This window comes from Engystomops pustulosus, chromosome 7 (assembly GCF_040894005.1).
Source record: "Engystomops pustulosus chromosome 7, aEngPut4.maternal, whole genome shotgun sequence".
In the NCBI taxonomy this organism is placed as follows: domain Eukaryota; kingdom Metazoa; phylum Chordata; class Amphibia; order Anura; family Leptodactylidae; genus Engystomops; species Engystomops pustulosus.
The window spans coordinates 27,979,948-28,004,092 of NC_092417.1; the positions used below are offsets into that span (position 1 = coordinate 27,979,948).

Below are 24,145 nucleotides of genomic sequence, written 5' to 3' on the forward strand. Positions count from 1 at the left end.
GTGAAAATGGTGAAAAAACACATTTGCGCCATTTTCTTGTGGGCTTGGATTTTACAGCTTTTACTGGGCGCCCCAAACGACATGTCTACTTTATTCTTTGGGTCGGTGCGATCCCGGGGATAACAAATTTCTATAGGTTTTATGACGTTTTCATACATTTGCAATACTTTAAACCTCTCGTACAAAAAAAAAAAGATTCATGTTGCCATCTTCTGGCACTAATAACTTTTTCATACTGCGGTGTACAGAGCTGTGGGTGGTGTCATTTTTTGTGACTTTGGATGACCTTTTCTATGCTGCCATTTTCGTCTCTGTTTGCCCTTTCGATCACTTTTTATAGAATTTTTTATATTTTTCAAAAATGTCAAAAAAGTGGTATTTTCGACTTAGGGCTCTTTTTTCCGTTACAGGGTTAAACGCCGGGAATAACCCTTATTGTATTTTGATAGATCGGGCATTTTAGGATACGGCGATACCTAACATGTTTATGATTTTTACTGTTTATTTATATCAGTGCTAGGGAAAGGGGGTGATTTTAATTTGTTAGTTTTTTTGTAATATAATTATTTCTTTTTTACTTTTTTTTTACTATTTTTCAGACCCCGTAGGGTACTTTAACCCTGTCTGATTGAGTCTACCATATACTGCCATAATACAGTATGGCAGTATATGGGGATTTTTCTCCTCATTCATTATAATATGCAAATCGCACATTGTAGGAAATCGCCGCCCACCGATGATGCCAAAGGGGGGGGGGGGGGGGTAGGTTTGTTCTTAAGTTGAATTTGTATGTAACTGTATACTTTATCATTGTAACCCCAGACAGACCTTTTTTGGTCTCTATGACAATTGGATTTTAAAAATTTTGGGTTGTCATAAGAATCAATATTAACACTAAAGCTTCATTACAGACACCTGTGATAACTGGTACAGCTGATTATTGTAGCCTAGGACTAAAGTAGAATAAATTACCAATATCCAGAGGTCCGTTTGTAACTAGGGGTCGTATGTAAGTCGAGTGTTCTTAAGTAGGGGACCGCCTGTATCTGGTGGGGAGGCTGCACCAGCATTCAATTGTAATTCATTCAGGCCTGAATGGTCACTGGCTGTAGCGAGTGTGCAGGTGCGGGGCAGGAATGTCTTACGACGGTCGACTCCACTGTTGGCTGTACCCCCCCTTCACACCCTGCCCAATAATCACAATCCCTCATGGTTTGCAAGGCATTGTGATTATTTCAGGGATTGTAAAAACCTTGATAAATATCCCCCACAGTGTCTCGTTATTCATTCCTCCCTACCTGAAGATAGGCTTATAGACGCCTCCTGAGGAAGCAATAGGTGAAACGCTCGTCGGAGCGAGGGGCAGCCGGCAGCCATAGCAGTATGGTAATAACCTTTGATACACTTCTCTAAAATAAGGACCTAGCAATGGACCAATATGACTGAGATGTCGTTATAAATTAAGATCAGAAATACAGGCGGTCCCCTACTTAAGGACACCCGACTTACAGACAACCCATAGTTACAGACAGACCCCTCTGACCTCTGGTGAAGCTCTCTGGATGTTACTATAGTCCCAGACAGCTGTAAGGTGTCTGTAATGAAGCTTTATTGATCATCCTTGGTCCCATTACAGCAAAAAAAATGTTTAAACTCCAATTGTCACTGGGGCCAAAAATTTTTTTTCGTATGGATCTACAATTATAAAATATACAGTTTCCACTTACATACAAATTCAACTTAAGAACAAACCTCCGGACCCTATCTCGTACGTAACCCAGGGACTGCCTGTATAGGACTTTTTTAATACTTGTAAAATTGTAATACCGGACTGTTGTTGTTGGGTGTCTTGCTCCATTTATACTAGGGATCAATTTTTCTAAGATGATTTGTAAGCGGTTTGTTTTTAAATTAGATGAAATAAAAAATATTAACTTTTATTATGTAGTTGATTAATTCCCTTTTTTTGTAAGGTGTTTAATATAGGCTTATAGAAAGTCTACATGGGCCTGCTCTAGAGCCTCTAAAGTCTGATTGAACCTGCTCTAGAGCCTCTAAATTCTGATTGAACCTGCTCTAGAGCCTCTAAAGTCTGATTGAACCTGCTCTAGAGCTTTTAAATTCTGATTGAACCTGCTCTAGAGCCTCGAAAGTCTGATTGAACCTGCTCTAGAGCCTCGAAAGTCTGATTGAACCTGCTCTAGAGCTTTTAAATTCTGATTGAACCTGCTCTAGAGCCTCGAAAGTCTGATTGAACCTGCTCTAGAGCCTCTAAAGTCTGATTGAACCTGCTCTATAGCCTCTAAATTCTGATTGAACCTGCTCTAGAGCCTCTAAATTCTGATTGAACCTGCTCTAGAGCCTCTAAATTCTGATTGAACCTGCTCTAGAGCCTCTAAATTCTGATTGAAACTGCTCTAGAGCCTCTAAAGTCTGATTGAACCTGCTCTAGAGCCTCTAAAGTCTGATTGAACCTGCTCTAGAGCCTCTAAAGTCTGATTGAACCTGCTCTAGAGCCTCTAAATTCTGATTGATCGCTTCAGTATTTGTTGTTTAGTTCGAGACAAAACCAACTACAGAGTATAAAATGGATTCAATTTATTAAACATTTTTCAAAAATTTTGCTAAACCATTGAAAGATAAATTTCATCTGCGGCAAATTAATTTCTTTAACACTTTTCTAAATTCTTGGTTCCTCATACTGTATAAAATTGGATTAATGAACGGTGTTAGGACTGTATATAACAGAGATCTCCACTTATTTTCAGGAAGAGAATTGCCTCGGGCGGTAAAAATATAGATGGTAACCAACGCCCCATAATGGGTGCTGACGGTAGCCAGATGAGAGCTACAGGTAGAGAAAGCCTTCTTCCTTCCCGCAGCCGTAGAGATCTTCAGGATGGTGATAAAAATGCACACGTAGGACACGATGACAAACAAAAATGGAAGGAAGATGAGAAGAACGGAAATCATAAAGTCTTGCCATCTTATAATTTCTGTGTTTGACGAGGAAAGTCTAAGGAAAGGGGCAAAATCACAAAAAAAGTGGTCAATGATGGCCGATTCACAGAACTGTAACTGGAATATCAAAAGGAACTCACTTGGAATGAGGAAGAATCCGGCCGCCCAAGACCAAAAAGCAAGATGAAAACATACTTTGGGGTTCATGACGGTAAAATAATGAAGAGGTTGACAGATGGCCATGTATCTATCCAAGGACATAACGGAGAGGATGACAGATTGGGTGTATATACAAATGCAGTGCACATAGTACTGCACAAAGCATCCAGTGGTGGATATCTTCCCACCTTCCATGAGAATAATGTATAACATATTGGGGACAATGTTGGTGGTGAACAAAATGTCCACAAGTGCCAAGTTCTTTAGAAAGTAAAACATAGGAACTTGCAGACGATGATTGGTCGACACAAGTACAATAATGAGAAGATTTCCACATAATATGATCACGTAAACTGAAAATACAAGACTGAAAAGTAAGGCCTTGAGGTTGGAAAAACTCTGGAAGCCAAGAAGTATGAATTCTGTCACTGTAGTCTGGTTCTGTTCACACATAGTTATGGAACTTCGAAGAATCTGTGGACCTGAAAGGTAATCGGAATTCATTATTTGAAGCTTCTAGGATGACTTTCTACAGGAGGAACTTCATCCGCAAGTTGGAATGATTATGTGGATTGGCCAAAATGAAAAGCACTGAACTTACTTTTTCCAATTTTCTGCCGTTCTCATGGGCTGGTCCCTCACCAATCACAGTATTCTGTGATCCCAAGCAGCCTGTGATTGGTCTAGACTGGAAGAGGTGGCAGAAGACCAGTCAAGTGTCGCCAAGGAAGAAGCAGAAGATTGGAAGTTGGATAAGTTAGTATAGTTATTTTAAGGTAATATCCACATAGTAGTTTGTGATCATGGGTTTCTTCCAGAATCAACAGAATCTGGGTCAAATTTTGCATCACAGGCCAATTTCCTCGCGAATAATTTCCACAAAACGTGGGGGGGCATGTGTTCACATATCATCCACACGGTGGGTGCTACAAATGAAACAGATCTGGAGCCACAACACTTATTGTCAAACTTTAAAGAGGACCTGGACGGGCAATTCGGGGCAGTAAACCACCCACAGGTCCTTGTGGACTGTTGATTTAGTGTTGCAATTCATCCTCTAGAAAATCCCCAGGTGCCCGCTTTTAAAATAGAAAACATTAATACTTACCTCATGATGGGGCTGCCGGTGTCCGCACGGTCGAGCAGTGAAGAGCGCATACTACACCCCTGCTGCAATGTGCATGCGCCGTGGTTCACTACACGACTGCACAGGCGCAAGTCACCGCCCTGTGGCTGGTTTAGTGTCCCAAATCGCCCTGACAGGTCCTCTTTGGAGCACATACTACATGAAACACTTACAGAAAAATTAGCACAAAGGTCAGGGAAAAAAATTCTACTGGTTTTTGCATCTGTAAACAAATCACTAGTTACTGGGAATTTTTTGAGTGAATTTTCTAAATTTTTACAACCTGAAATACTAATATTCTTTGTAATTTATGCTTAAATTCCATTCCTGCCCTAGACCACCAGGGATGTTACCAAAACCCCCCCTTAACTGCCGCATATTATAAAGAATGTAAATCTACTACTGTACATCACAGGGATATTACCATATACATCTTCTTGACCCTTGACCATAACTATTACTAGGAATAATCCCTTCTCTCCCCTAGACAACCAGGGAGGTTATGAATATTAAGGGGATTTGCTAACCTTTAAATAATGGGCTCCTACTTACTGTAATCAAAGTATTAAAAAAATAACTTACCTTTATAGATCGGCACCAGTGTCACAGAGGTTATCCATTATATTTGTGTATAATGAATAGTTGAATTAGGCTTAGGGCTCAGTCACATCATATGACAGCAGCAGATAATCGCTGGCCACTTCGGTGGCGACACAGTGGACAACACGTCACTAAAGTAGACAGCAATTGGCTGCCGCTGCCAGAAGACTCAGCTCTAAAAAAGACAGTGTTGCTTAGATCTTCCTGCTCTATAACATGCTGCTTGAAAATATACAGTAACAATATGTTCGATCTACTGTACTCAGCTTATCCTGCTCTATAACATGCTGCCTGCAGATAGGACACTATGTACAATCTGCTTAGCTCCTCCTTCTCTATAACATGCTGCAGGCTGCTAGGACACTATGTACAATCTGCTCAGCTCCTCCTGCTCTATAACATGCTGCCTGCAGATAGGACACTATGTACAATATCCTCCTCTCCTCCTGCTCTATAACAAGCTGCCTGCAGATAGGACCCTATGGGGCTCATTTACTAAGTGTCCGCAGACCGCATTTTCGTTGGGTTTACCGTAAATTTCCGAGTTGCACCGCATTTAACGGGAGTTTTTGGCCACACGATCGGATTTTGCCGCATCGATGCCGGCTTTCACGCGACACAAACCGGTTGGGGGCGGGCAGTCGGACGATCCAACGGATTATGACAATGCACTGGATTTAACATTGCAAATTGTGTCGCAAGACATGCACTCACATGCACCGGGAAGAAGAAGGTGAACTCCGGCAGACCTGAGCGGGGGAAGCGACAGATGCAGGATATCGGGCGCACAATGTTGGTGAATCGCGCCGGACTTCATCTTTGTCGGACCATATGGATTGGGGATCGCGACAGGACCGGGTAAGTAAATGTGCCCCTATGTGTGATCTGTTCAGCTCCTCTTGCTCTATAACATACTGCCTGTAGATAGGACACTATTTATGATCTGCTCAGCTCCTCCTGCTCTATAACATGCTGCCTGCAGATAGGACACTATGTACAATCTGCTCAGCTCCTCCTGCTCTATAACATGCTGCCTGCAGATAGGACACTATATACAATCTGCTCAGCTCCTCCTGCTCTATAACATGCTGCCTGCAGATAGGACACTATGTACAATCTGCTCAGCTCCTCCTGCTCTATAACATGCTGCCTGCAGATAGGACACTATGTACAATCTGCTCAGCTCCTCCTGCTCTATAACATGCTGCCTGCAGATAGGACACTATGTACAATCTGCTCAGCTCCTCCTGCTCTATAACATGCTGCCTGCAGATAGGACACTATGTACTAATATTATTTTGGTAAAATAATGACGCTGTGCTTATTGTCTGTGTGTAGCTGTAGCATTTAACATCTGCAGATAAGAGTCTCTCTGGGCATTCAGTGTTTCATTAAGTTATGTATATTGAATTATATTTAATACCTTCATTAATCTTTCTAAGCGGCTGATTAACTAATTATTGTGGATACATTACAAGGATGTCATTTCTGTAACATTACATTGTATGGTGTTAGGTTTCATTGTGTCCCAAAGAGGAAATATGAGTCAATTACGAGGCTATTATGTTGTTGGTCATGTTCAGTCCTTGCCACTGACCATAATCACTAGCACAGCTAATAAGCAGCGTAATACAATACTACACATGGATATAGTCCTGTCCATTGGGAAAAACTTGTTTTTATGAAGTAACTGGACGTCCTTCTGGGGGTTTTTTCGCTTCTCTGGGCTAAAACTCCAAAGACATTTAATTAACCCAAAAAAAAATTTTATTTAAAAAAAATTTAATCATCTGGGATATATATATATATATATTATAACATTTTATTTAAAGTCTGGTTATACATTTTTTTAAATTTAAATTTCATTTTTACTATTAGCATCATTTAACTATATTATTTATTTTACATTTTTTAAATGTAATTTAATTAATTTAATTAATAATTAATTTTGATTCATTCTGATATTTCACTAGTATTTATATTTTATGAATATTTTTTATGAATAATCAACTGCGAATAATTTTATGAATAATTCAATTCCACATGAGATATAACAATAAAATGCATACAATATATCTCGCTGTTGCTTAAACGTCTTATATCTGTTGCATCTCAATTATTTGTAAATGATATAACATTAAGGAAATACTTACAATATTTTAGGTCCAAGTACTAATAGTTTTTCATTAGTTTAGTGGCAGCCAATATGGAGGTAGAGTGTGGACTTCAACTGCAACTTATAGCATGTTCACTGCTGAAATTTTTCGTTATGTATGTGAGGTCTATATATAGGACCCCAGAAATTTGGATCCTCATCCATTGAGCCACGTATTGCCTTAAGAATACCAATAAACTCCCTAGAGGGTAATTAGATGTTAGAAAACAAAACAATAACATCCTTTTCCTAATTAACAACAATTCTACATATTACTGGATCTCAGGGACTTAGAACTGAAATGATGTCGACTTGGGACAATGAATAGTGTCTCACTATTGTGGGTCAAAGGTCATGGAGGAAAAATATTTTAATTAACCAAGGATTAACTAACAATTATGAGTTCCCATTATTGATGAGCAAATCAAATGGGATGAAGTAGAATTAAATCCAAATCTGAAATCCTAAATTTGATTTGGCAGAATTTCCTGGAAAATCACGGTGACAAATTCCATGATGGAGAGGTTGAGGTTGTGGGAGTGGTGACCGACTTCCGGGAGCCCTTTTGGAATCGGCTAGTGTTTTGTTTGAAAACGGTGATGCCCTTCGATATCCACGACTTGGCCTAAGGGGAGTGTCGGAGAACCAGAGCTGAAGTTCCCAGGGTGCGTCCACGATGTGGTGACCTTCCGGAAAGTGTGGGAGCAGGAGAACCCAGTTCCCCAAGGCCAGGTTGGGCCTCCAGGAAGGCAGCTTATTTTTAAGAAAAAAATCTGCACTGGCTAGGGCTTATTCACAAGTATCATTGGACCCATAGAGGTTTGGGCTGAATCCGAACTGAAATTCTGTTCATCCTGAACAACACCACAAATTACACCAGAGATTGTGCCGGTGGAACTTAAATCGATGTGGCACGTGTGCGCAGCCATTGAGGGGAGGATTAGCACTCCCCATGATGTCTTTGGGTATTGACAATAATCCCCAAAATGGTGTTGTGCAGTGCTGCCCCCAAGTAAGTGCCGATGCGCACATGCCGGATCAATGTAAATGGCATTGTGACTTTGCTGGCAGCATTTATACAGATAATGCCATTGATCGGTGCTGGTGGCTACAATAGGTGGGTTGAGTTGAACCTGAACTGGGGATGAAGTTTGGAGTCAGATCTAGTGGGAATCAAACTGCCAAAGTTTCAGATTTAAAACAGTGCTGTCTATGGTTGGGAACCTGCTCCTTCTGGAATAGATATACTGGTTTGGTTTTAATCCTGCATCATGAAAGTCATGCTTGATATTAAGGGAGCTTTCTAAAAATGTAGCTAAAAAAAGGGATGGTTTTCCTTATCCCATCCTGGAAAATGTATTTGCATATTTTCCCAGAATACACTAGTTGAGCATAAATGGCTATAAGTCTCAACACACCTACAAGGAAGCCTTCATTGGCAAAGTCTCTGCGTAATCTGCACCTCCTATTAGTTGGTCTTTTTTTTTTTGCTGCACCACAATAATTATTTGTTTGGTGTACTGACCACTGGAGTATTCCTTTGAGATCCAAGCTTCTATACTCTCTCCCTGAACCTCCAGGTGGGAGGCAAGCATATGAAGATGATCGCCTTACATGTGCTTCGCAAGTCTGTCAATCCATTTCTCCCCAAGTGCCCAGATGGTAGAAGAAGATGAGGGAGAGGAGGGCTTGATCAATCAGTGAGATATTCTGCAATAGGCGGATTGAGCTACTAAGAATGGGGTTAAAATCTGGAATGTCAGTTGGATATGATCCACCCATCACAAATGAACCTTACATGTACATGTAGGCACCAGGAAAAGGCCCTGCCATTAAATGAAGGCACTGGTGGTCACGGAAAAGAGAAGGGCGCTCCTCATCACATGATGTACACGGATGTGCTCCAAATGCGTGAAGGGTTTTGTTATGTCTGAGGAGATAAAGACCCCTAAGTATTTAATGGCCCAAGAAAGGAAACACCGAAAAGCCTTACTATTAGCATTCTCTAGCAATATTAAGCAGGGCAGACCACGAAATTTGGGTCAGTGCCGAACTTTGCAGGTTTGGAAAGTCCAAACTTCAGAACTTTGGATCCAGATTCAGCTCAACTGTCCCACCAGTAAACACCTACGATCAGTACTGGCAAGTGTTATCACTCTAAATGCAACTGGCAAAGCCCGACAGCCCATCCTACTGCCACTTTGAGGAGGATCATCACCCCCCCATGACTTCAACAGGGAGCAATAATCCTTTCAAAAATGCTGGCGTGCCTTAATGATTTAATTGCCACTGCCATATATAACGAGTGTTACAGGTTTGGGTTCAGGACCCGAACTTCCTTGGGTCCGCCTATCGCTATTTTTTAGATGACACTAGTATATAATGGCAGGAAGAGGATGCATGCCCCCAACCCAAGTTGTTCCATGGGTTTTCTTTTAAAACACCATCTTTCTCAACAACTCAAAATTTATTTCTGGAAGCCACAGGAACCAACTATCTGTTGTTTATGCCCAAATTATCAAAGTCTTCAGACAGTCGTGACCTGCGTGATCTTTGTTTGTGAGAATCACCTTCTGAAGAATGGGATTCTGCTACTCCCCTGTTCAGCACTCTAGAGAAGAAGAGGGTGTGCATGCGCTGCCTCCGTTATATGGGAGCTAAAAAATTATACATGAATACACAACCACACCACATATCCTCTTCTCTGGAGTGTCAAAACGGAAGAAATTTCCAATACAGGCGGTCCCCTACTTAAGGCCCCCCCCTTACAGACGACCCTTAGTTTAAGACGGACCCCTCTGTCCACTGTGACCTCTGGTGAAGCTCTCTGGATGTTACTATAGACTCAGACTACAATAATCAGCTGTAAGGGGTCTGTAATGAAGCTTTATTGATTATCCTTGGTACCATTACAGCAAAAAATTTTGAAACTCCGATTGTCACTGGGGCAAAAAAAATTCTGTCAGGATCTACAATTATAAAATATACAGTTTCCACTTACATACAAATTTAACTTAAGATCAAACCTATGGACCCTATTTTTTATGTATCCCGGGGACTGCCTGTACATATTCGTTATTTAGATGCACTGCGTACCAAAAGGCTATCATCAAAACGGTAATGAGCCCAATAGGACTGGCATAAATATACCACTCTTCTACTACCATGTGTTGGAGGGAATGTGGTGTAAGAGGCAACACCTTGCATATCCTGTGGGGCTGTCCAGGTGAGGGAAGTAATTACATGCAAGCGCAAGGGCGATCGATATAGACTCCATACCCCCATCTGTAAGAGTAGTAGAAGCTCATCTACTGATGTCAACCAAGCTAGTCATCACTAGGCATTGGAAAGAAAGTGACACCCCCCTCATTCAGAAAAGTGATCAGTCAAGATACAATACGAGGTTGGGAGTAAGAAGATGCATCCCCCACCCCCTTCCAGGCCTTCTTTGAGTCCAAAAGATAGTCCACAACAGGAGGACAACAACTCCCCCTATGCTAACCACTAGCTAAGAAATATGTAACCCTAAGAAATACGTAACCCACTCTCACAGGTTGTTATATTAGTCGTATTGTTATATTTGTTTACTTTTCCACTTTTCTTGATCATACCATCTTCCCGGAAAGGAGAATGGTATGCACGTGGACTCTCGCCACAATATTGGAACCAGAAATCGGACTACAGCTTTAGAAGAAGGATAACCAACCACTAATCTTCTTGGACATGTTCAATTTTAATGGACTTCTACACTGTAGACATCATGCGACTTGCACGGCTGAGTAGATATTTAAAGTGCAATGAGCCAATTGTAAGATTACCGATTGTCCTTTTATGATTGTATTCTGCTTTACTTTAATTAAAAAAAACCTGAAGATATACCATAAATCTTTTAGATAGGTATAAATCCTAAAAAATGTTATTGTACATTTTAGAAGTGATATCATTTGACATTGTGACACATGGACCAATAATGACTGTGCTCTCTTGGATTATAAGTCCAGAAGAAGGCTTCTTCTACCATGTCTTTATGTTTATATGCACCCAATCCATTTGTTGGAAAAAAAATTGAGGAATGCTGCCTCATAGCAACAACCATTATCCCCAGGGATTTCTATATAAAAAAGAGCATACATTTTGTTTTATAGTTAGCTGGTCCAATTGCAAGCAACTTCATATGTGGAAACTCATGCAGGTGATTTTAAATTTTACCTTCTACAACTTTAAAGGAAACCTACCATCTCGGATCTGCCTATTAAAGTAGATACGGTGGCCGGTTCAACTAATGAATGGGAACCTTTTTTAGGGCTAACCTTTGAGTGGCCTGTAACTTTATAAATCTTTTATCACCTATTATGCAAATATCTGAAAGAGGCTACTGGGGCGTGGAGGAGCCAGAGCTGAAGCTACCCGGCGCAGCTACTCCACGTCCTAGTAGCCTCTTTAGATCCTCCTTCTATGAGATCTTCAGCCCACAGCTCTTGGTAGCTGTGCACACTCTTCCACACTCTGCATAGACTATCTATGGCGGCTGCGCGTACTTGGCTCCAGAGCTATTAACCATGCCCAGTAGCTCCGGCTTCGCAGCCAACTACACGCAGACGCCGGCTCTGCATAAAGAGTCTATGTAGAGCGCGGATGAGTGGCCAGGAGCTGCGCGCTGAAGATCTCATAGTAGTAGGATCCAAAGAGGCTACTAGGGAGTGGTGTAGCCTCGCTGTGTAGCTTCGGCTCTGGCTACTCCATGCCCCAGTAGCCTCTATCAGATATTTGCATATTAAGTGATAAAAGATTTATAAAGTTACAGGCCATCCAAGGATTAGCCCTAAAAAGGGCTCTCAAGTCATTCATTAGTCAAACCTGCCACCGGATCTACCTTAATAGGCAGATCCGAGATGGTAGGTTTCCTTTAACAAACCAGATCTCATTTATTTGCTATTGGAACTCCTTTTTTTGTCTGACTATGATTTCACACTTGTTTGTCTTTCTGTCTTGCTCTGGTCTGAACACTGCTCTATTTCAATCCTGACAGTCTTAATTGAATTTCGATAAACTCATCTGTCTCCTTATGATGTTGTTCTGATATGCAAATGGTTAAGGTAGGCTGTGTTTTGTTTTGTTGTGTTTTTGTCTGTGTTTCACTTTGACAAAGGAATGGAACGTCTCCAACTTACTGCCTTGGGTCGCATCGGTAAGTAGGTAGGAACAGCTGGATGGGTTTACTCATAGACTCACCAGCTTTGTCTTTTTACTTACTTTTTCCTTTGTTTGCCGCATCAGCAGCATTGTGTCACCACCTCCAAAAATTCCCAAGACCATAATGTAACCTCCGCAATTTTTAACTGGAACCTGAATGTAAGCAGGAAGTGTGCACCTATCTTTCAACCTATAAAAAACCTTTTTCCTTCTGAATCTAAACACCTTTAATTTTGATTGGTCTGAGAAAATAAATTTGGAGGTATATAGTTTATATTGAGATTTAATTGAAGCATTTCTACAAAAAACACTTTGATTAAAATTTATGAGCTTTCATTAAAGAATCTTCTCCAGCTTCTTACAAAGATCTTAATAGACTATATCCAACTGTGCAATGGCCGCCTATATACTGTTCACATATATTTCTCAATGTTATATTTGCAGCTTCCTAGTTTGCAGGTTAAGCTAATACTTTCCTTTACTTTGCTCTCTAAATGCTGTAAAAAATACTACATGATCTGAAAATATGGGATTTCTATTCTTTTCTGTTACATAACAATTGCTTAAACCCTTTTCTTATTTCTCGATTTCTTATACTGTATATAATGGGGTTAATAAAAGGGGTTAGAACGATATATAAAAGGGATTTCAGTTTATTTGCAGTGAGTGCGGTCTCATCCACTGGAAACACGTAGATAGTGATAATGGCACCATAGTACGTGCTCAGAGTAATTAAATGGGAGCTACATGTAGAGAAGGCTTTCTTCCTGCCGGTCGTTGTAGAGATCTTCAGAATGGAGAGAAATATACAAGTGTATGATACAATGACCAATACAAATGGAAAAACAATGAGGAGGATGGTAAAAACCAAGTCTTCCCATACAACCAAAGAAGTATCCGAAGATGACATTTTTATGACCGGTGCAAAGTCACAGAAAAAATGGTCAATGATGTTAGAAGAACAGAACTTCAGCTGAGACAATGAAACCATCTCACTTGGCATTATAAGGATCCCCGTGGCCCAAGACCAAAAAACAAGATGGCGACAAAGTTTATGGTTCATAACAGTAGAATAACGCAAAGGATGGCAGATGGCTATATAACGGTCAAAAGACATCATAGTGAGCACCAAGGACTGAGCAAACACGGAGATACAGTGGAAATAATATTGAGTGAAGCAACCCTTGGTAGATATCTCAGCACCTTCCATCATGATGACGTGCAACATATTGGGTATGATATTTGTGGTGAACATCACATCAGCCAAAGCCAAATGCTTTAAAAAAATGAACATAGGAATGTCCAGATATTCCATAAGTGAAATTGAAATGATAATCATGGTGTTTCCGAATATTATAACAACATATATGATCAAAAACAAGAAGAAAACGAAAAACTTAAAATTCGGATGAGTCTTGAATCCAAGAAGTAGGAAATCGGAGACCGTGGTTTGATTGTCACTGCACATGATGAGAGAGAATCTGAAAAATTAGATGTAGGATAAATATTCTGGACTGACTACATTCACAGTGTTATTAGAAGGTTATGAAGAGCCCTATAAAGGAAGATTCCTTCAAATAAGGTCCTGGTTCTTGCTAAACTTAACTAGACATCAAGGCAGACTTATCATTATACACAATCTTGGCAAAGTTTCTTCAGGGCTCTGTCAGAGTTATCATAGTGGCTTAGACATCTCGATAAATTTGCCACCTGAGGTATTAATGTTGGGGCTGGACATGCACAAAATTCTGAGGGTCCCTCCTAGCGTCTCGCGCTGCCATCTCTCCTGTCTGTGCCGCTGTAAATAAACGGGCATGGAAGCCGCACTGCGTTCAGCTTCTAGCCGGCCAAGGGGGCTGCCCACCCAACCTGACCGGTCCGGTCTCGGCCGACCGGAAGCTGAACGCAGGCGCGGCTTCCATGCCCCTGTTTGTTTACATGGGGCACGGACCAGAGAGATCACAATGCTGGATGCCAGGAGGGACCACCGAGGTAAGTACATGTTTATTTTTTTAACCTGCCCATCCCGGCCACCCAAGGGTTTTTTTCTACCCTCAGACAACCCCATTAACAAAATTATCTTCTTGTTTGCAAAACTAGTTAGAAAAAACAATTATATTCCTATACCATTCCTGTACTATTTCTTAACCTTTAAATGAAGAACACCGTACACCCTCCTATCCATTGGTACTGCCATCTTGACCAAATTGTATTGATGTATATTCTATGAGAGATCAGACCCATAAAGGTTTAGGATTCCTAGGCTGCTTAAAAAAATAAAGCTACATTTAAAAAAATGCAAATCACCCTTTTTTCCCCCGAACTTATGTATGAAAATAAACAAAATCATAAGCATGTGTATGATCTATTAAAATGTAAAAAAAAATTCCTGTGGTGATCAACATAAAGATGAAGCCCAAGTGTCGAATTTCCACCTTTTCACTAGTTGTAAATGTTTCAATAAAAATTGATCAAAAAATCGAAAAAGCCCCAAAATGATTTAGAGAAAACCTTAGCTCGATCAATCAATATCTGACACCTTACCAAGTGCCGATACGTCAAAATATGTAAAAAGGTCACAGGTGTCTGGAAAAGGTGTTAAAGAAAATAATATAGCTCTGGAAATGTTAAGTTTTTTAGATGTAACAAATATAACTTCGGTATCTCTACAACTCACTCAAAAAATAAAAGGGATTCACATTGAAGGATGTCAATCAAAACCCAGAAGAGAACAACATGCGGGATCCCCTGTGATAGGCGCTGACAAATTCCAAGGTAAAATCTATTGTAGCCGTCCAATGAATGGGCTAAGATGGTTTATTAAAATCACTAAAATAACTTACCAAAAAGTAAAATTTAAAACATTCCAATTACATGTTTTGGGCAACAAAAAATATCCCTAATCACTTTATTGGCATCCTTCACATTTGATTTTCCGTATAATAATTCATTGATTTTAATAAATCATCTTGGTCTGTTCCGTTACGATAGATATTATTTTGGAATTTGGCAGCATCTATCATGGTGGATTCCGTATATTTGTCTCTTTTGAGCCTTACTATACACACTCCCAATTGGGATGTGAGTCCAGGGACACCCGGCTTGCAGCTGCTTTCATATGGTGGGCACCCTTTTACTGTGGTTTTCTACATCTTATCCCAAAGGTTTTACCTGAGCCTCCATCTTCCGGTCTTTCACCCAATCTCTTCTAGTAAATGAAAACCCTGAATAAGTGATATTAGTTAATTATTCATGGTGGTTCAGTGGTTACCATTACAGCCATGCAGCGCTGGGGACCTAGGTTCAAGTCCCAGGGTCAACAACTGCAAAGAGTTTGTATGTTCTCTCCGGTTTCCTCCCACACTCCAAAACATACTAGTAGGTTGATTAGATTGTGAGCCCCATTGGGGACAGGGGCTGATTTGGCCACATCTGTGCAGCGCTGCCTAATCTGTGTGTGCTACATAAATAAAAAGGAATTATTATTCATTGCTTCATCAGAGCGGTATAACGAAGAATTGACAGAGACTAGAGCATATCTACACCCTTATTTCTGTCGTCCTGATGGAAGGATTCTGGGTCTTCTACAGGGTAGGTTCACAATAGTTTTGTGACATCCATTGTTTTAGGATGGAAGCCTCTGTAGTGTGCAATAACGGGTCCCAAAAAAACCCAATGACTATAATATAACAACTAGAGTTACGTTATTTTACCGCATCAACAAGTCCTACACGCAGATGGGAACAGATCCCTATTCAGCTTAATAACACCAGTATAAAGGACATTTTCTGGAGTGTTCCCTTGAGTCTTCTAATTTGACACTATTTAATATGTTGAAGTAACAGTAAACAGTTTTAATAACTGATCCTGGTCCCAGTAAGGAGATATATTCCCCTTCCTGACCCATATCTATGGTGTGGTACCGAGCCAAATCGAAAAGAAGAAATTACTTCAAAATGGTACAGTCTATAATTAGGAGTCTTCTTCTTTCAGCACAGACTTACTGGATAGGCTGTTGTCCCATGTCATGTTAAGGCTTCTTCAAAGTCAGGCACTGATCTATAGGGAGTGTTCTTCTTTATCCTAGCAGTAGAGGTTTCCCTTTTACATCCTAGTTTCATAGTTTATATGGTTGAAAAAAGACACTTGTCCATCAAGTTCAACCAAGAAAGGGAAGGGAAGGGATTGAATGAGGAAGGGATTTACGGGAAACAATTCTATATAACATAACCATCAATGTTATTTAGGTTTAAAAAGGCATCTAGACCCTTCTTGAAGCTCTCTGCTGTCCCTGCTGTGACCAGCGCCTGAGGCAGGCTATTCCACAGATTGACAGTTCTCATAGTAAAAAAGCCCTGCCGCCTCTGGTGATTAAACCTTGTTTTCTCCAGACGGAGACAGTGCTCCCTCGTCTTTTGATTTGATTTAATCTGGAACAACTTACCACCATATTTTTTGTATGGACCATTCATATATTTATATAAATTAATCATGTCTCCTCGTAGTCGTCTCTCTTCCAGACTAAATAAATCTAGTTGTTTTAATCTTTCCTCATAACTAAGACCCTCCATACCCCTTATCATTTTTGTGGCTCTACGTTGAACCCTCTCCAGCTCCAGGGCATCCTTTTTATGGTCCGGTGCCCAGAACTGGACAGCATATTCCAGGTGAGGCCGAACCAATGCCTTGTATAGTGGTAATATTACATCCCTATCACTAGAGTCCAGATCACTTTTGATACATGACAAGATCCTACTAGCTTTAGAGGCAGCTGCTTGACATTGCATGCTGTTACTCAATTTATGATCTACTAGTACCCCCAGGTCCTTCTCAACAAGGGACTCTCCCAGATTTACTCCCCCAAGTACATATTTTGCCTTTGGATTATTGGCCCCCAGGTGCATAACCTTACATTTATCCACATTAAACCTCATTTGCCAAGTGGATGACCAAACATTCAGTTTGTCCAAGTCACCCTGCAGCCTGTGAATATCCTCCATAGACTGTATTACACTACACAGTTTGGCGTCATCTGCAAAAATAGACACAGTGCTATTAATTCCTACCTCTATATCATTAATAAACATATTAAATAGTAGTGGGCCAAGCACAGAACCCTGGGGTACACCACTCATAACTGGTGACCATTCCGAGTAGGAATCATTGACCACAACTCTCTGGATACGATCCTCTAGCCAGTTTGCAATCCAATTGCAAATGATTTCTGCCAAACCAATAGCCCTAATTTTACCCATCAGGCGTCTATGAGGGACAGTGTCAAATGCCTTTGCAAAGTCCAAGAACACAATATCCACAGCTGCTCCTCCATCCAGGCACCTGCTCACCTCTTCATAGAAGCAGATAAGGTTAGTTTGACAACTTCTATTCTTAGTAAACCCATGCTGGCTGTCACTTATTATACTATTTGATGTCACATACTCCAGTATATAGTCTTTTACTAACCCTTCCAGTATTTTCCCCACAATGGAAGTTAAGCTTACAGGCCTGTAATTGCCTGGCGAAGTTCTAGAGCCCTTTTTATATATTGGCACCACATTTGCCTTGCGCCAGTCACTTGGCACCGCACCAGACATTACGGAATCCCTGAAGATTTTAGACAGCGGTACAGCAATAACAGAACTGAGTTCTTTAAGAACTCTGGGGTGTAACCCATCTGGTCCAGGAGCTTTGTACACATTAATTTTATTGAGCTTAGATTGGATCATGTCTACATTAAGCCAGTCTAGTATATCACAGGATCCATGACCCGCACTGGCACCACCCACGTCAGAAGTTCTTTCTTCTATCGTATAATTGGAGCTAAAAAACCTATTAAGTAACTCCGCCTTCTCTTGGTCTCCAGTCACCGATGCCCCATTTTCAGAATAAAGGGGTCCAACCTGTTCTGACCCATTTTTTTTTGCGTTGATATACCTAAAAAAATTCTTGGGATTTGTTTTGCTATCTTTAGCCACCTGTCTTTCATTTTGTATTTTGGCTGATTTGATTTCTTTTTTACAGATTTTGGTAAGTTTTTTGTAAGTATTGAAAGCCTCAGGTGACCCGTCAGATTTATATTTTTTAAATGCCCTCTTTTTCTCTTTAATTGCACTTTTAACTGTAGCTGTAAGCCACGCGGGGTGTAATCTAGCCCGTCTATACTTGTTACCTATTGGAATAAATTTAGAAGTGTAAAACCCAGGATAGATTTGAATTTCTCCCATTTAACATTAGTATCACAATGTGACAGTATCTGATCCCAGTCTATATCCTGTATTGCAGCCCTGAATTTCTGGAAATTAGCCCTCTTAAAATTCAAAGTTTTCGATTTTCCCACCTGTTTCTGCTTTTTAAAGTTTAAGAGGAACATAATTATATTATGATCGCTGTTCCCAAGGGGTTCCCGGATACTGACATTTTGGATAATCTCCTCATTGTTAGAAATCACAAGGTCCAACAATGCGTCACCTCTTGTGGGATCTTCTACAAGCTGCAACATAAAATTATCCTGAAGAATGTTCATAAAATGTCTCCCCTTCATAGATGAAGACGAGCCCTGACCCCAGTGAATATTTGGAAAGTTAAAGTCTCCCATTATCACAACGGTCCCCCCCTGTGCAGCCCGCTCCATCTGTTTATATAGGTGACCCTCTATTTCCTCAGAGATGTTAGGGGGTCTATATATTACACCAAAAATAATTTTCTCAAAGCTCTCTTGGCTTTGAATTTCAACCCACAAAGTTTCAGCCTCCTCACACTCTTCTGAGACCACTGACTCATTCACAATCGCTTTTAAGTCTCTTCTGACATACAGACATACACCACCTCCCCTCCTATTCGCCCTGTCTTTCCGAAAGAGTGTAAAAACTTGAATATTAACACCCCAAACATCTAACTGTTCCTCTAATATCAGGGCCTCAAGCTCGCCCATTTTGCCTGCGATACTTCTGGCATTTGTGAACATACAATTTAATTTTCCACAGTTATTTGTCCGATTTAAAGTAATTTTACTGGCACATATATCCTCACCACTGTTCTGTAACTTGTGGATCTCCTTATCCACTGCCTTGGTCCCACATACACCGCCCACCTCACCACCCACCAACATAACCTGCCCCCTCTCTGACCTGTCTACCCCTTCAGTGTCTTTCTTTTCCTCCTCCCCCGGTCCTAGTTTAAATACTCCGCCACTCCTGCTAGGATCTTCTCCCCCAGCACAGCAGCCCCCCTTCCATTTAGGTGCAAGTTATCTGCGGAAAACAGCTTGTACCCCAGTGAAAAGTCAGCCCAATGCTCTAGGAACCCAAATCCCTCTGCTCTACACCAGGATCTGAGCCATGCATTTAACTCCCTGAGCTCCCGCTGTCTGCTCTGTGTAGCGCATGGCACAGGTAGGATTCTGGAGAATACTACCTTGGAGGTCCTTTCCTTAAGCTTTGAACCTAGTTCTTTAAAATTATTCTTCAGGCTCCTCCACCTACCATCTATTCTGTCATTGGTACCAACATGGACCACGACAGCTGGGTCATCCCCATCCCCTCCCAGTAATTTATCCACCCTTTCCACCACATGCCGAACCCTGGCACCTGGAAAATGTATTTGTATATTCCTCTCCGAATAACTGATCCAGTAATGATAAACCAGGGTTGCAGTGACCCTCCCGAGTGCCACACAATTCTCTTGTTAAATGTGACATAAAAAAGGTGCCACTAATGTGCAGAAGAAGACAACTCTGTGTTTTGTGATAGTTCTATATACTATGATCCTTAGCAAGATTTCTCCTGCCATTTGGTTCCTAAAGGCCATTGCAGTAGTGGACTATAATATAGGCGGTTTGGGCAGTGGTTTGGGACCCAAGCCTTCTAGGGGCCCTGGGCCACCCAAACCAACCACCAATACACAAGTACACAAGAGCCATTTCAGGACATTTGAAGGTCCTCCAAAGGTCCTGAACCCCTGAATGCAGACAGAAGTGATGCATCCTCCATTTCCCAAGAAGCTGATTCTAGTACCATATATAGGAGGTGAATTCCAGACTTGTAGGGCCTATAATATTCATACTATACAGCACAGGACCCATGGCGGTCTTAATCTGCACCTGGGCCAAGGAACATACACGATATAGGCGACATGGCACTTGGATTCTATCAGCTGATGTGTGATATGTTAAAATCATTTCTCCGATAAAAACTTAAAGGGATTTCTCTATACCAAAAGTATGTATAAAGTATATAAACAAAAGTGTAATACTTATCAATATATAAAGTAATACTTACACAATTTATACATAAATTATATATTTTCTCTGGGTCAGACATTCATAAGTAAAATCCAGACTAGTCTCTCCATCCCTTTACTCTCATGTTATGTTATAAGTGAGGCAGAGGGTTTTCAATTTTTTTTATATACCTCCTCTTCCCATTTGCAGCCGCCCCCCAATTATGTTTCAGTCTCTAATAAATATATTGACACAGTCCCTGGAGTATAATTAAAAAGAGAGTAAACATCGTATTAAATTAATTATTTGGATAAGACGCTAACTCTCTTGACATAGTTTTTTTTCCCATGTTTGTTAAACCCAGGGTTAGATATTGTTGGACCAATGACTACAAATACTAATGATACAAAGATATAGATGAAGTTTGTCTGTGATTAATTAATTGAAATTAATAAAATAGAAGGGTCATTAGGTGAAATGTATCATGAGAATTTTTAAAATGGGAATCAGGGGAATTCTAAATTGGGGAGTGAGCAGGGGCGTAACTACAGGGGTAATAGCCCTAGCAGCTACTATGGGGCCCACAGTGTTAGGGGGCCCTGGCAGCTGTCATGAAACACTAAAAGAATGGAGGATGTGCATAATTATATGTTGTAGAGCGTAACATGTATATAACAGTGCACATCTTCCACAGTACACAGCATGAAGCGGCAGCTTAGATAAGAAATGTCAGGAAAAGGGAGGGGACAGCAGACCGACAGGGCTAATAATCTTGTATCTAATTATTGCTGTCTACTTCCAGGTGGTTGGCAGCTACAGGGATAGATCGGTGTAAGTGCATAAATGTAAATATCAGTGTATAAATCTGTGAGTATACAAATATATATATATATATATATATATATATATATACATATATATATTTTCTGAGGAGATGAGGGGCCCCATATTATAGCCCCTACAAGTCTGGAGTCACTTCCTACATATGGTACTAGAATCAGCTTCTTGGGAATGGCTCTTGTGTACATGTGTATTGAAGTCAGGAACAGGTGTACGAGGATTTCATGGGTGAAGCCCCTTCTCAGCATAAAATTTAGTGGGCGGTTTGGGGGCCATGGGCTGCTGCCCAAACCACCTATGTTATAATCACCAACTGCATCAGGCCCCTCTTGAACTTGTACAAGGTATCAGCCATAGTTAGTTACAATGGTAGAACCTCCTCTCCTCTAGGCATATAGGATGCCCCCGGTCTGTGGTGATGGTAGAACTGCCTCTCCTCTAGGTGTAGAGGATGCCCCCTGTCTATGGTGATGGTAGAACCTCCTCTCCTCTAGGCATATAGGATGCCCCCGGTCTGTGGTGATGGTAGAACTGCCTCTCCTCTAGATGTAGAGGATGCCCCCTGTCTATGGTGATGGTAGAACCTCTTCTCCTCTAGGTGTAGAGGATGCCCCCTGTCTATGGTGATGGTAGATCCGCCTCTCCTCTAGGTGTAGAGGATTCCCCCTGTCTATGGTGATGGTAGAACCTCCCCTCCTCTAGGTGTAGAGGATGTCCCCTGTCTATGGTGATTGTAGAGCTGCCTCTCCTCTAGGTGTAGAGGATGCCCCCTGTCTATGGTGATGGTAGAACCTCCTCTCCTCTAGGTGTAGAGAATTCCCCCTGTCTATGGTGATGGTAGAACCTCCACTCCTCTAGGTGTAGAGGATTCCCCCTGTCTATGGTGATGGTAGAACTGCCTCTCCTCTAGGTGTAGAGGATGCCCCCTGTCTATGGTGATGGTAGAACCTCCACTCCTCTAGGTGTAGAGGATTCCCCCTGTCTATGGTGATGGTAGAACCTCCTCTCCTCTAGGTGTAGAGGATGTCCCCTGTCTATGGTGATGATAGAACCTCCTCTCCTCTAGGTGTAGAGGATGCCCCCTGTCTATGGTGATGGTAGAGCCGCCTCTCCTCTAGGTGTAGAGGATGCCCCCTGTCTATGGTGATGGTAGAACCTCCTCTCCTCTAGGTGTAGAGGATGCCCCCTGTCTATGGTAGTGGTAGAACCATCTCTCCTCTGCGCGTAAAGGATGCCCCTTGTCTATGGCGATGGTAGAATTGCCTCTCCTCTAGGTGTAGAGGAGGCCCCCTATCTATGGTGATGGTAGAACCGCCTCTCCTCTAAGAGTAGAGCAGTGGTCCTGAACCATTTTGTATGTAGGGACCGGCTGTAACCAAATTTATTCCCAGGCACCATAGTAAGAGGCTAACCCCACCATGCGAAAAAATTTGGTGACCACAAATAATCCATATCTAGCCACAACCCATATATTGTGCCATTTCCTGCAGCCCCCTGTCTAAAATGCCCCCTTTTCTGTTGTCTGTCTTTATAAGAAGGGGCTACAGAAAATTGGACATTATAATAACCCTTTTTCTATAGCACTCCACACACACACCTATAATGCCCCCTTGTCTTTGGCCTTTGCACTGTGAGGAAAAAGAATATACACATACTGTACATACTCGAGTATAAGCTGAGGCATCTTATTTTACCACAGAAAAAACTGGGAAAATGTATTGACTTGATAACATAAGCCTAAAGTGGGAAATGCAGTCACTACTCTTTGCAGCCTCCCCTGATCAATGAAATGTCCAGTAGTAGCCTCCTTTCACTAATAAAATGTCTAACAGCCTCTCCTCACTAATTAGATGTCTAGCAGCAGCCTCCCCTTAATAATAAAATGGCCATAGCAGAGCCCCCCATTAATAAAATGTCCAGAGCAGAGCCCCCTTAGTGTAATGTCCACAGCAAAGACCCCTTAATGAAATGTCCAGATCAAACACCCTCATTAATGAAATATCCACAGCAGAGCCCTGTTAAAAATAATAAACTGTAAACTTACCTCCAGCTTCTTCTCCCCTCGTTTCCATCTGATTCTCTTTGCAGCTTCCTGGCAGAGCGGGCAGAGGTGCCGATATGCACTCTGACCACACGAACACTATGACGTCAAATGTCAGGATCCTGCCACGTAATGGTGTGTGTGGGTAGAGACCATAGACATGCCTCTGCTTGCACTGCTGGGAAACTGCAAAGAGAAGAAGACTGAGCTGCAGGGAGAAGAGGACCTGAGAAGGTAAGTACCAAGTTTTTTATTCTTATAATAAATTCTATACTTACCTCCATCTTAGTCTCCCTGTAGTTCTATCTTCTTCTCTTTACAGCTTCCTGGCTGATTGGGCAAAGCGAGTCGATGCGCTCTGCCCACGCGCATACCTTGCCTTCACATGGCAGCGACCCTGCCTCGTCATAGTGTGTGGGCAGAGCGCATAGACATGCCTCAGCTCGCTGTACCGGGAAGCTGAAAAGAGAAGTTGACTGAGCCGCAGGGAGAAGAGGAACTGCAGAGATAAGTACCACCTTTTTTATGTTATGTTCTTTGGCCAAGGGGTTCCACGGCCCGTTTGTAGGCCGCAGCCCAGCGGCTGGGGACCGCTGGTGTAGAGGATGCCCTCTGTCTATAGTGATGGTAGAAGGGGCTTCTATGACATATCCATGAGCCTCTTAGGCTAATTTGCAGCATTGTAAAAGTTGTACTTCTTAAAAACTAAGCTACTAGAAGCAAAAAGGAGAATGTATCCTGTTCCAAGAGCCACTTGTAAGTGTACTTTTTTTTAGAAGCATTTCCTTTAAGGGAAGGGGGGAGTGCATCTTCAGGAGCTGGCTTGAAGGAGTTGGTGCATAAGTGACTTCT

The 24,145-nt window shown here is 41.5% G+C and overlaps 1 protein-coding gene across 1 annotated transcript; it reads right to left on the reverse strand.

Moving 5' to 3' along the window:
* Nucleotides 1-2,646: 2,646 nt before the first annotated feature.
* Nucleotides 2,647-23,577, reverse strand: LOC140070169 (olfactory receptor 11A1-like). The gene is made up of 3 exons (XM_072116507.1): nucleotides 23,572-23,577; nucleotides 23,297-23,501; nucleotides 2,647-3,602 (listed from the first exon to the last, which is right to left on the reverse strand). Exons 1-3 carry the CDS (start codon nucleotides 23,575-23,577, stop codon nucleotides 2,647-2,649), a joined length of 1,167 nt encoding a protein of 388 aa, XP_071972608.1.
* Nucleotides 23,578-24,145: the final 568 nt, after the last annotated feature.

Coding starts and splice junctions, on each gene's coding strand:
- LOC140070169 (XM_072116507.1), bottom strand. Junction 3,603..23,296: donor GAGGGGAGAAGAAGCTGGAG/GTAAGTTTACAG, acceptor ATTACCTTTCAG/GTCCACAGATTCTTCGAAGT.